Source organism: Cydia pomonella, chromosome 24 (genome assembly GCF_033807575.1).
Source record: "Cydia pomonella isolate Wapato2018A chromosome 24, ilCydPomo1, whole genome shotgun sequence".
Classification (NCBI taxonomy): Eukaryota; Metazoa; Arthropoda; class Insecta; order Lepidoptera; family Tortricidae; genus Cydia; species Cydia pomonella.
Window position 1 is genome coordinate 4,807,858 of NC_084726.1, and position 13,836 is coordinate 4,821,693.

The 13,836-nt window shown below is 34.0% G+C and overlaps 3 protein-coding genes across 5 annotated transcripts in view; 2 read left to right on the forward strand and 1 right to left on the reverse strand.

Moving 5' to 3' along the window:
* Positions 1–2,719: 2,719 nt before the first annotated feature.
* On the forward strand, positions 2,720–9,547 carry LOC133531001 (adrenodoxin-like protein 1, mitochondrial). The gene is made up of 5 exons (XM_061869077.1): positions 2,720–2,892; positions 2,964–3,015; positions 3,229–3,335; positions 3,909–4,049; positions 6,087–9,547. Exons 1-5 carry the CDS (start codon positions 2,793–2,795, stop codon positions 6,188–6,190), a joined length of 504 nt encoding a protein of 167 aa, XP_061725061.1. The 5' UTR covers positions 2,720–2,792; the 3' UTR covers positions 6,191–9,547.
* On the reverse strand, positions 9,547–11,566 carry LOC133531000 (B-cell lymphoma 6 protein-like). Its single transcript, XM_061869075.1, has 3 exons — positions 11,199–11,566; positions 11,031–11,123; positions 9,547–10,463 (listed from the first exon to the last, which is right to left on the reverse strand). Exons 1-3 carry the CDS (start codon positions 11,346–11,348, stop codon positions 9,735–9,737), a joined length of 972 nt encoding a protein of 323 aa, XP_061725059.1. The 5' UTR covers positions 11,349–11,566; the 3' UTR covers positions 9,547–9,734.
* A 144-nt stretch (positions 11,567–11,710) lies between these two features.
* LOC133530999 (heterogeneous nuclear ribonucleoprotein L) overlaps positions 11,711–13,836 on the forward strand; it is a 695,759-nt gene continuing 693,633 nt past the window's right edge. For all 3 annotated transcript variants that reach the window (XR_009801425.1, XR_009801426.1, XM_061869074.1), the window contains exon 1: positions 11,711–11,897. Coding sequence is in view for 1 of the 3 variants with exons in the window: in XM_061869074.1 (XP_061725058.1) it covers positions 11,835–11,897 (63 nt within the window). In the remaining 2 variants the exon portion in view is untranslated. The remainder of the gene's footprint in view (positions 11,898–13,836) is intronic.

Sequence of the window (13,836 nt, forward strand, 5' to 3'; positions counted from 1 at the left end):
TCCCTCACTACGGTCTAGAACTCAATGTACGCCCGCTCCATAAATATGTCATTTTGCTCCCTTGTGAAACAGTCTAGTTTTATGATATCTGAGACGTGCTTTGCTGCTTTACAATTACAAGTGGGAAATTCGATGAATTAAGGCACCAAAGGCACCTCGGTTGTTGCCTTAGTAGTTAGGTGCTGTATTTTTAGTGCTAATTATATATGTGTTATTGGAATAAAATAATTATAAATCTGTAAATAGGGACCCGATTTTTAGCTAAAACTTGACCAATATTGGGCAACCCAAACCGAAACTTTTCCGTAGCCGAAATGGCGTCGCGACGGTAAAGTCGCATACATTTATTAATTAGAGGTTTTGTTAACTTTGTACGTTACTTACCATTCAGAAGGGAAAATGTAAACGCATGGCAGCACGGAATTATCTGGAAGAGGCGTTTTATTCTATTTTTAAACGAAAGTGCGAGTGAAGAGTTGAGCTTATATTATAATATTTGTTAATCTACTCATATAACGTATATGATTCACTATAATTTAAATTAAAAGTTTCAAAATAAAGTCTATTTCGTCAGTTAAAACTTTTTTTCACAGATTTATTTCCTTCTAACAAGAAATTACAGTGGAAAAAAACGCTTTTGAAACGTCAATTTCTAAAAAAGGACGGGGATTGCAGGCTGACGCAACTAGAAACAAAATAAGCTTTGTATGGAACTTCTTTCGCAAATCTTTGCCAACGAAGAAAAATAAAACGTCAGTGCTATTTATTCTGTCAAGTTTACATTAAGTCAACTGTCAGCCTAATTGTTTTGTTTGTTGTGAAGACTTCAATGTTTTGTTTGGGCATTTCGTGCAATTTCTTTATTATTTAGTGAAAATATCGAAAATAGTGAACCGTGATCAGAGTAAAGAACGAGTTTGTTACAATGCCACCGAGAAAACGGTTTACTAAGTGTGAAATATGTGGCAAGCGAGCCACTCGAGAAAATCACGAAAAAAGGGATTTTATGGCGAAATTTCACTTGGATAAAGACCGGTACGTATTGCTTTAGATACTTTTGACCTTATTTTGGTGCAGCAGGCTTTAAACACATCGAAAATTTGATATTTTATATTATTTTTAGTTGTGAACTAGGGATGTACTAAAACTATCGATAATTGTATGTTTATTTGTATATCAGTGTAAGTAATTAAATAAAATATGTGAAATTACCTGAGAACTTGCATGCAATATGATTAGACACAAAATTAATTCGTCGAAGATTTTCAGTGGAAATGGTCATTATTTAACATATTTTTTTTAATCTAGTAATTACTTATTAAATATATTAATCTGAAATGTAAGTAAATTAATCTCTCTTTTTGTGATCAATAAAAAATATTATACGACATTATTACACAAATTGACTTAATCCCATAGGAAGGTCAATAAGACATGTGTTGTGGGTACTTAGACAACGATATATACATATAAATACATAGAAAACACACATGACTCAGGAACAAATACGCATGGTCATCACATAAATAAATGCCCGTACCAGGATTTAAACCTGGGACCATCGGCTTCATAGGCAGGGTTACTGCCCAGTATGCCAGACCGGTTCTCATGATTAACAGACATATAAATACATAAAAAGTTAGAGCATTGATAAAGGGTTGTTGATAAATTGGACGCCAAAAAAACATGGTTTATAGATGCATATTAGCGCTAAATAATAGTTGATCATCTCATTAGCAAACACTTGGAATATAAACTGTACATAACCAAGGCTGTATGTTTTCAGATGCAGGCAGTGGGTCAAATTTGTTGGGAACGAAGACCTGATACATCTTCCCATAGAAAAGTTACATTTATTGAAACATGTATCTGCCGATCATTTTGAAAATAGTGCTTTTAATAAAAAAAAAATAAGAAAAAAAATTGAGAAGGATTTTATAATTACATTCTGAGTGTAACGAGGTATTCTAAAATAGAATCCTAGCGTAGTGAGGGATTCAAGTGTTAACGCCTAAGGATGGTATTCCACCTATGCAATTTCTTTATCCAATGTGTATTGCGTCTCACATTTTGCTTAATAACAGAGTGAGACGCAATGACATTGGACCAAGAAATTGGATAGGTGGAATACCACCCTAAGGTGAAAATATTTTTGTTACCACGTGATAAATTTACATACTGCTTTTTACATCACCTATGAGGAAATTATTATGGTACAAATAAAAAATAAATAAATTTAATTAATGGTAATTAAATTAAATAATTTAACCTAAGAGTAAGAAGTATGCAAAAAGAGGGAAAAAAGTGATCCCTCCTAGTAGGGAAGAAAAGTGCTACTTTGATCCTTCCTAGTGGTGAAGAACAACAAGGTGTTCTAAAAAAAATCGGGACCACATTAAGCTCGACCACGTATTAGTCCACTCATAGACCTATCCACTATATAACATACAACTTAAATGTGGACTCGATCCTAACTTGATTTCGAGTACAAAATTTGTAGACAAGAGTCTATATTTCAACCCTTCCCATTTTATCGATATCGATAAGAAACGCAAGCGTGTAGCGTACTACACTATTTAAATTGCTTATGTTGGTACTATGGTTCTTTGACAGTTCTTTGTCGTACATTTTGGTAATGATTTGCGAAACAAACGGATTCCCTCGCTAGTATGGAAGTCCCGTCTCTTAAAACGTAGTGATTATATGCTCTTTGGGGGATTGTATGACAATTTTCTAACCCCCACATTTGTTTACTAGTTGTTTTTCAATGTCCTGAAACATTTAACTACAAAATGTTTCAAGCAGTTTTAAAGCGCTGTTTACTTCCGTCAAATTTGAAAGCATTTAGAGTAGTCCGCTCTGCTACTATAAGAAGAATTCATGTTACTCCAGGTTGACTATTATTACTCAGATTATTCGTGTAATTAAGTAAATAAATGCTAAAAATAGTTATTCTATTTCAGCTTTAAAACACGGTGAATACGAGTGGCAGGATCCTAAGTCAGAGGAAGAGGTGTAAGTATTGATATTATTGTACAATTTATTACTCTTCATCTTACCTTATTTGCCCATTCTTTTATTTGAGCAAGGTCTCTACTTTTTAGTTCTTGTCATGCCAATGTATGTAAATTAGCACTATACGTACATATTAAAGTAATGAAAATAGATGATGAATCAAGGCCTTGTGTGGTTTAAATATTTAGTAATGTGCAATGTTTATTTTTCCAGTGTAAATATTGTATATGTAACTAAGGACGGCAAAAAACACCCAATTAGAGGCAAGGTCGGTGACAACGTGTTGTATTTGGCTCATAGATATGGCATCGAAATGGAAGGTGATAAATAATGCTAATATATCATAAGAATTAATCCTTTCAATGCTTGCAACACACTTGGCTGTTGTATTTGCGCTTGGCTGTAATATGAACACATCACTGTCGTCTGCAATATTAAAGAAAGGGTGCATCTCTTTCTTTCGAACAAGTATTTTGGTAAATATAGATATGTTTTGACAGCAATAAAATAGTAAAAATATAATCTCAAACTTTGACAGTAGACTCATTGTTCTCCATATAATTGCTGACTTATGGAAGAAGTTAGGGTGGAAATGGAAGCACACACTGAGAAAAGCTGGTTCAAACTTTACAGTAACTGACAATTTGTAAATATTGCAAAGACAAGCATTAACAACAGACAAATGTGCCATTTTCAACAAAACTGGTACTTATTCTTGGTTGTCAATAAGGCGCTATTATGCTTATATACAATAAGCCGCAATAATCACTATTAGCTTCAATTTGAAATCAATCTTGTCAACAACCAACAATGTGGTACCTTTTGGTTGAAAACCTAACAAATAGTACATACTCAATCATGTAATTTCAGATTTGTTTCATATCACTTTCTAGGTGCATGTGAAGCATCACTAGCATGTACAACCTGTCATGTATATGTCCATGAGAACTATCTGGACCACCTACCTCCTTCCGAAGAGAAGGAAGATGATTTACTTGATATGGCGCCATTCTTGAAAGAGAATTCTAGATTAGGTGAGTATGGTGGGAATGACAACTCCAAATTATAACAGGGGTGTTTACGGGCCATTATGGGGTCAAAGGGGTTTTGGCCAGGATGGGACACTCTGACAACACCGATTGTCGAATGTGTGGTGAAGAGGGAGAGACAGTAACACACCTAATGTGTGAATGTCACACCCTCGCCAGACAAAGAATGAAGGACTTTGGAGCAGGCTATCTGGAACCAAAGGAATTCAAAAGGCTACCCATAAGCTCCATCATCCGACACATGGAAATGGTCGAAAAGGCTCTTGAGTAGCTAATGGGTCTTTCCTTAGGGGGCAACTACACAAAAGATCCCTATGGGTCGAAGTGTATCCGCAAGGGCCCCCGGAAATTAGAAGATAAGATAAGATAAGATGGTGGGAATTTTGTTTTTTGTAATACAGTGGAATCTTGATAATCCAGCACTTCAATTATCCATCTAGTAATCCGGCACTAAAATAAAGATGAAATTGATCATTCTATGTCCAAGTTTACTATCTACACTTATATTATCAGTGATAATTTATCGGCATTAAGCATTTACACTAGGCATCGGAGTTTTTATCGCATGGTGAGGCTAATAGCGAGCTATGGAGTCGATATTAGCAATAAAATTCAATTCATATTCATACTCATACTCATTCATCTATTTAATAAGTGATTTTAATTTTATAACCAAGAACTAGAACTGCGACGAGTTATATACTAGACTTTAATTTTGTCTTTGAATATATAAATATTACAAATAAGAATAATTACTATTTTTTGTATTGATTATATTACGAAATTTCATTAAAAAAAACAATATATATATATTAAAAGAGGTAAAAATAATATGAATGTAAATTAATCAATACACAAAAATGGTCATTATTTTTTATTAGGAATATTTATGTCCAGAAAGACAAAATTAAAGGATTGTTTACAAACACTCTTATCCTTGTAAAATTAAAATCAGTAATTAAATAAGTGAATGCGTATGAGTGTGAATATGAGTTGAATTTTATTGCTAATGTCGACTCCATAGATTGCTATAGTCTTACTTACCATGCGATAAAAACTCCGATTACTATTTATCCCTCTGCATTCTCTTTAAAAAAAAATCTTATTATTTATTTTGAGTATGGTATATTTATACGGCATACTTGATATGTTTTTACATATCAAAATATCTGCAGATTTGCTCTAATTTCCAGTAATCCCAATTTTTCACTAATAGGGTATGAGGGTTAGTGCCAGATCAATGGGATTGTACTGTACTTAAACAACTAGTACGGGTTATGTTCATTGTATCATCATAAATTCATAATTCAAGATGTGAAGTTAACAATTATTCAAAATACATTAAATAATCACTAATTTGAATTTATAAATAATTTTTAATTTAATTTGAATTTAGAATATATTTGGTTTTTATGTTTTAATTAACTTCCTGAGGCTAGTCCAAAACGTAATTTTAATAAAAAACCATATTAGTGTATCAAAATGTATGTATTGCTCACCCAGTATTGTATAGTCCTAGCCCTAAGTATACATGTTGTGTAGTAGGCTCTACAAAATTGTGATAGTCATGTTTAACATTTATATGGGTTATGCCTGAATTAAATGAGTATTTAATTTTATAAAAGAAGGTATTTACTTTGTTGTGTGATTAGGTTGTTCCTGCAAAGCCATTGGTTTTATAGTAACTCTATCCTTAAGTATGAGATCATATTTGTGTAAAAAGTATAACTTTTCTAATCTAACATAAAGTACCATCTAGCTTGTAGGTTCTTTAAATACTAACAAGGTGGGTTACTTGGATGTTAGGTTTTAGGTTCTACATTTCTAGTAGTTCTAGGTTCTATGTTTGTGATGTTTCTAACCAAAAGGTACCACATTGTCGGCTGCCAATAAGGTTGATTTCAAATTGAAGCTATATAGCGAAATAGAGCCTTATTGACAACCAACAATAAGTACCCTTTCGGTTGAAAATGGCACATTTAATATTGTATAATAAAATAAATAATTATCTATCATTTCCAGGTTGTCAAATTACACTAACCAAAGACCTAGAAGGCATGGAAGTACAACTACCAAAAGCAACAAGGAACTTCTATGTAGACGGACATAAGCCCACACCTCATTGAGTCAATGTGCGAACAGAATTTAGGTACAGAATTTAATAGAGTCCGTCTTAGCTGACTGCATCGACCTGGCAAGCAACAAAGTGTTGAAGCACTAACATAAACATCAAACTCCTAAACTTTTGTGAGACAGAGATATTAAATATATTAAAAACGGGTCACTCATGTATTTTAACCCCTTACTGCATGTAACAAAAAATATTTGTTTAAATTTGAACTTAAATAGTCAATAGAGTTGAATATCATATCCGCCTTAATATGGCTTCATATGCGGTAAAGGTTTAAGTCGAAAATCGCTCGACATGTTTGACTCCGCAAGTCCGCACTGAGGAGCCAACGCGAGCTCCCGATGATTCCATTCGGTACGGAGTGAAACATGTCAAGCGATTTTTTATTTAAAATAAGTGAGTGAATCGTTTTTAATATATTTAGCATGTTGTTTATAGTTGCATTGCTACACTTTGGTGCTGCTAAGTTTGTGTACAGTTCGATTAGATAAAGTAAGGATGCTAAGCACGAAGAATTTTGTACATAGACCCGGATGTCCTAATATCTCTCTATCGTACGCGCCGCCTGCCGGCATTATGGGCGGCAGCGATGTAATTAGTAGAGATGCAACGAACGTACGATGCACTATTCGGCCGAATACCGAATAGTACGTTAACACGTAGATACCGGCAAACGACGGGTAAAAAAAGTAACAAACTACAAGTAATCAATAGGTAAATCTTTCAGACTACCTTTATTTATATTCATAGATAGTACAAAATCATGAGAAAAATATTACAAAATATTTTTTTTACACAGACGACGAAATCTAACGCATCGCAATGTCCGCAATTCAATACGCACTGCGCGCAGAATAAGCGCAATTTCTATCAAAGACTGCTAACTTACAGCGATAAATAAGTTGCAACTTGTACAGCGCACGCACGCGCGCGTTTGAATACTTTGAATTTACTTCATTTTAGGTAAAACTTCTAGCCGAATATACTGCTATTCGGCTGATGGCTCCGCCGAATATTCGGTATTTGACCAAGCCACTATTCACTATCTCTTAATAATTAGACGCGTGCGGTAAAGATAAGTCCAGGTGGGCCATTGTGCGAAAGTCTTCGTGAGTGAGTAGCGTCGTTACTTTCTTTAGTGATGTCAATATACGGCAAGGAAAACCTTTCAAACTGTCAAATAAGTAATTTGCCACTGGCAGAAGTCACTGTTATGCACATAACGAATATTAAATAAGCATAGTTATACATATTTTGAGTACAAATAGTTGAAATAGTAATTATTTGACACATTCATAATTAAGTACTTACTTACTTTTTGTGCGTCATTGAAATAAGAAATATGTTATATCATATTGTAAGAAAAAACAACATTTTTGGATCTTGTAATTTGTTGTCTATGTACTATTTGTAATCGACTCATACACACACGGTGTTTTTGAAAAGTCCGTTAATTTCAAGGGTGCATTCCTGAGCTTAATAGTACATTTCGATGCTAGTGCGGAAAGTATGTCATTACTTCTTGAAAAAATGACATTTCCGCACGTGTATCGAATGACGTTTTTTAATACAGTTGCGAAAAAATAAGAAAAACAACAAGTATATTTTTATGCATGTTCTATAAGACTGACACAATTGTAAATATAAAACATTCTACTATTATTATTATTACCTAAGTATCGTTATTTGCGATTATTTGTGTATATTGTGCATTTAAATTGTATAAAAACAATATCGAATATTGCCATTGGAAACTTAAAACATGCTTGCAGTAAGAAAAACCGGCTCTTCTTCGTTTTGGCAGCTATTCCGTTCCATTCAGACAACTTATTAAGAACGGTTTTTGAATATTCAATATTAAAAAACCGGCCAAGAGCATGTCGGGCCACGCTCAGTGTAGGGTTCCGTAGTTACTCTTCCGTCACAATAAGCTAAACTGGAGCTTAAAGTATAGTAAATTGTTAACCAAGGGATGAAACGGTACCTTTCACCCGAGTTAAACAAATAGGCAAATTTACATAATCAGTACCTAATTAAAGTAAGTCTTTTTACTATGAAGGGAAAACTTTTTGCGATAACTCAAAAACAGCTAAACTGATCATGTCCGCTATAGTTTTCATTTAATGTCTTTCTTAAGCTCTACTTCCACATTTTTTTTTTCTTTCAGAGCGATTATCTCCGAATGTATTCACTTTATCAAAAAATGTTTCTTGAAAACCCCTATTAGTTTTGAAAGACCATTCCAACGATACCCCACACTCTAGGGTTGAAACGAAAAAAAAAATTCACCCCCACTTTACGTGTAGGGGAGGTACCCTAAAAAAAATTAAATTTTTAGATTTTATTGTACGACTTTGTCGGCTTTATTGATTTATATATCCATGCCAAATTTCAGCTTTCTAGCACTAACGACCACGGAGCAAAGCCTCGGACAGACAGACAGACAGACAGACGGACATGGCGAAACTATAAGGGTTCCGTTTTATGCCATTTGGCTACGGAACCCTAAAAACTTGTTATGAAGAGGTAAGTTATAAAATGTCAAATATGTATATTTTTATTATTCTTACTTAGGTTTTTATGTTAATTACGACGTTTAAAGGAAACTAACTAGTCATGAATTGGAACAAGTATAAATTAAAAAAATTGAAAAGCACTAGTTCGCGAAAACCAACTTTCCGCAGCTTAACAGCTACGTACGTAGAGTAGCACTTATTGAGCAACTGTATTAAAAAATAAGTAACATCCTCAAAGAAACCGGTACTGTAAGGGATAATCAATGATTTATTTTTATCTGAAAAGACCCCTATGAGCTTGTACACTTGCCTTAGCGCCGGTTTACATTTACATATTAATTAGTATGAGTTTATACATTTGCTACTAAACCCAAGTACTATCTAGGACGATCGATATACGAAATGTCATCATAATCAAAAACTATGCCATTCACTTTCCTTAAATGTACTTGTTTAGCCATACCCCGAAGTTAACGGAGTTTTAAAAAAAACCGTGTATTATGTACTTTAGACTTCAAACATTATATATACATTTTCCATTAATTGCAATGGAATTAGATCCAAAAGAATATATCAGGTAAGTATTTTTACTACGTTCTGTAAAAGTGCTTTGGCAAAGTCATTTATGTTGCTTAACACCTTCACTGAGGCAATTACTGTAACTCGTAATTAAGCATACCTACTTGGCATGGGGTCTTTGGTCCCATACTGCAGTGAATATCTTAAAGAATTACATGGAATTTAAGATGTTCTTTTGTTGTTGATAATTATGTAAGTAGACTTGTACAGAGTAAGGTAGTAAATAAAAGGATTTTAATTGTTTTAAATACTTTTTATTCAGTCTTAATTTTTTGAGCCAATGTCTACTTTTTTTATCTGTTTAGGAACCTTATAAAAACGCATCTGTTATAATAGTTTGCCTTTCAGACCTCCTAAAATGAAGGTGTCAAACGAAGTGATGTTTTGCAGATATAACAGAAATACTTTGTTAGCCATGATGTAATTTTATGTAGATACAAGTTTCTACATACATTTTAAACTGTTCCTCTTATGGCTTTCAATATGCTTTTTTAAAGAGCTCTTATATACTGTTTTATAAGTGCATTTGTCACAGTAAAGCATATTTTCTTCAGGATTGTGCTTTAGTTGATGGCTCCTCAATGCTGACTTAGCACTACAGCGATAACCACAGTTATAAAATGTGCATAAATATGGCTTAAAATTTGTATGAATTCTCTGATGTATCTTCAAATTTGGCAAATAATTAGTTGCATAATCACAAAAGTCACATTTCATTTGTTTATTTGGTAAATGTGTATTTCTATGCTGCTTGAAATGTGATAGTTTTCGAGTTTGATATCCACACAGAGTACAAGAATATATTTTGGTGTTGGTTAGTTTCTGATGCTTTTGATACAGATGTACCGTCATTTCTTGATCATTATTAAAAGCTGCGAAGCATACTTGACAGGATTTTTGTATGTTTCCAGAGTGATGCTGTTTAATATGCTCTTTTAGATTGTTGACAGCTTTGAATCTTTTGTTACAGATATGGCATTTAATTTTAGGGTTTCTTTTGTTGTTTTTAATTGTGTTTCTTAAAGCATTTGCTTCATTAGGATGTTTTGTTTTGACATGGTGGCGAATCGTTTGAACGGTGGAGTAAGTCAGGTCACAGAAGCGGCACACAAATTTGCCAGTCTCATCAATAGCTCTATACCAATTGACATGGTTTGTTGGTTCAGCATTCATCTGAAAACATGAGAAAAAAGTTAATTGAATGAAGTTTAGTAAGATGGTTCTGATGGAAGTCCGTGGACTACTCAATAAAATACCATATTAAAGATTCCAAAATATATTGGGTGTACAAGCAAACAAATACGAGAGAGTGACTTATTTACAAATGTGACATCTGTCTAGAAAACTTAATTTGTATACAACCAGGGTTTATACTGGTACATAATCAAACTCCATGCTTGTATATAAAACACATGCCAACATCATTGTTGTAAACTCCAACAGGTTCTTCATTCATTTGCCTATATTACACACAATTAAATATAACGTAAAACCACCCAACTAATAGTCCCACCTATGGACCAAAAATGCACTTGAATACCTTCATTTGGGTGCGACTATTATTTTAAACTCGTGGCAATATATTAGTATAAATAGAAGAAATAACCCAGAAAACCAAACATAACATTTGTCACTTAATTACGAATTGGACATGTGAACTATCATGTAGTTTGGGTGGTTTAACAGTACTTATCTATGTGGGACCCTATGGTCAAGAGATGAAATATGTAAAGTACTTACATCAATTTCAACATCTTGTTCAAGTTCACAAATGGTCATTTCTGGTGACGAATTATCAATGGAGTCATATTGTACGTCATTGATTAAGGGCCTCTGAAAATATTGTTAATGTTATAATGAGATATGAATTGAGTTAAAATAATATAGCAGATCTTTATGTTTACAAACCTCGCACTGTACAGTACTTGATGAAACAATGTCATTCACTGCGTCGCTACTCCTGATCGAGTTTTTTCCTGATTTCTCACACAAAGGATCCGTTTCGAAATCGTCATAATATTCTATTTTGATTTCGTCTTCTTCTAAGTAGTCTTCCATTACTGTGCTGTTAGTAGTTAGTATTTCAGCAAATATTTTACGGAAACGAAAACCTAATTTAATGATCAGCTGATTACGGCCATGACAGTTAGATGTCAGTTCATTGACCTTTACGTTTCGTTATGCTAATAAATTACATACAAAACGATTAAAAAACGTTCCGAATCATAATAAATTAGCAATCAATAGACAAGCAGTCATGAAATGATATGGTACTACATAATCCATTCCTTCACAGTTATTATCTAAATTACAACCAAAATAGCTGAAAAACCAACATTAACGAAAAAATAATCCATATGGCAACCACGACTCATTCGTCTCGCAGCGCGCCGCCGCCGTTGGCAGTTCATTCGCGACGTTCGGTCAGAATTTCCATTCGTTCAATCAGTCTGCCCGCGACCGCCGTTCGAAGCAGTGGTTTACTCGTTTCCGTTGTACGAAAACGCGTTTCGGTGTGATTTGTGTTTTGTTTTGTGGTGCACGATGGCTTACAACGGTAGTGGTGGCAAGAGACTGTGTACAGGAACCGACCTCGACGTGGAAAGGGTGAGTTTCGCTTCTACAAGGGAGATTGTCACACTGGTATCAATGTTCACAGTAACGTTTAGCTGAAAATGGCCGAGTTAACATTACGTTTCGTGTCTCATGTTTTGTATTATCAAATCGCAAAGCGTTGGTATTTCGTTGCTAAGCAGATCGATAACTGTTGATTAGGTTGCACGGATTATTATAAGGTTGAGTTTGTTTAACAACAGTCCTACGCATGTTCTATGTTGATTTTCTAAAATTTGAGGTTACGTCTGACGCTAGAGAATTTCGGGATGGTTTCGGTAGGAAGTTTATAGTTATAAATTTGTATTTTGGTGGCTGAGGTGTCTGGATTTCACGTTAGTGAGCGTAGCTGTTTTTTTTTCTTTGCTTTGGATAAAAATAGCCGTCCCGAGCTGCTGTCAATTAAAAAGATTGACAGGGTTCGGTCATTAGGATCGCGCGGTACATCGGCATTGTTATTTTTTTGTAATTTTCCGCTATTTCTTGACGTTTCGCGTTGCTAGGCATAACGGAAAATGTCTTAAGAAAGTATCTGATTTGATTTTTGATTTATGATAACGCCCGGCTTAATAGGCCCGAAATAAAATTTGTCTCTGTTGTCCGATAAGATTCTTATCTTATCAGACGTAAAGGCATGGCAAAGTTTTTATCTCAGTTTATAGGGTACATTTACAGTCAGTGACGCCGTATTTTGTAGCGATACAACGCGACTCTTCGCGACAATCGCTATACCAATTTGCAACAAATCAAAACAAACGCACGATTGTATTAATGAATCCATGCAAGAAACGCGCGATGAATATTATAGCATCAATTGAATTTTAATTTTATTTTAGCGAATTTTAATTTTTCACACCGCTCAAAGTAAAAATTCACCGCACGCGATTAGATCACATCACCGTGTTGAACCGGCTTTATTTATTATTACCTTTATTATTTATTATAAAAACCTATTCAGATATAGGCATGTAGGTATATCAGTATATCTCTTTGTAATAGATAGGTCTCTCGTTCCGGATCCGCCATACGTTTTCATATTGATAATTTATTAAATAAGCGGTATATTTCTACCTACCTACTCAGGACTAGGTGCTTAATTTTCGTCCGAGGGAAGGGACGGGAGAAATTTCTTACACAAAATAATGTCTTGTAAAAAAAAATGTTATAATACCTATCTATGCTCTATATTTATAAGTATTTTCTTTAGAGCTATGTACTTTCCAATTCAGTACCTCCTAAATAGTAACATTAATATTATCATTTCTCCACTACCTAAAAAAACCTCAGGTTGTCTGGAAGAGATCGCTTCTTAGCGATAAGACCGCCTGTTGTTACCTAACTTTTACGTGTTTTTTCATTTTCTGTCTATTTTTAAATGTATGGTGCACTTTAAAGAATATTTACTTACTAAAGTTTGTCTGGAAGTAAGGTGACCATATGTCCCGTATTTTACGGGTTGTCCTGTATTTCAGGCATGAATCTTTCATTGGCCCATGATTTGGCGAAATCAATACGGGATAGTACATTGTCCCGTAATTTTATGATTAAATTGCATTTATTGATTAAAATACCTATTGAATATTGTTTCTTAAAGTCTTTCATTAAGAAATGTAGCAATTGTAAAGGTTATTTAATTGATTATATGCTAAATTAAAGGAATAAAAAAATGAATACAGATTAAAAAAAAAAAACGGCCTGTCACTGTATTCTAACCTCTAATCCCGTATTTTCAATGCAGTTTTCCCGTAAAAACAGAAATCAGATCTGGTCACCCTATCTGGAAGCGATCGCTCTTTAGCAATAAGACCGGCTGTTGTCACCTCTGTCTTTATGTATTATTTATGTCTCTCTGTAAATGTTATTTCGAGGTTGTGCAATAACGAGGATTTATATTGTATTGTGTGCTCGTATTTATTATTTATTACACCAAAGA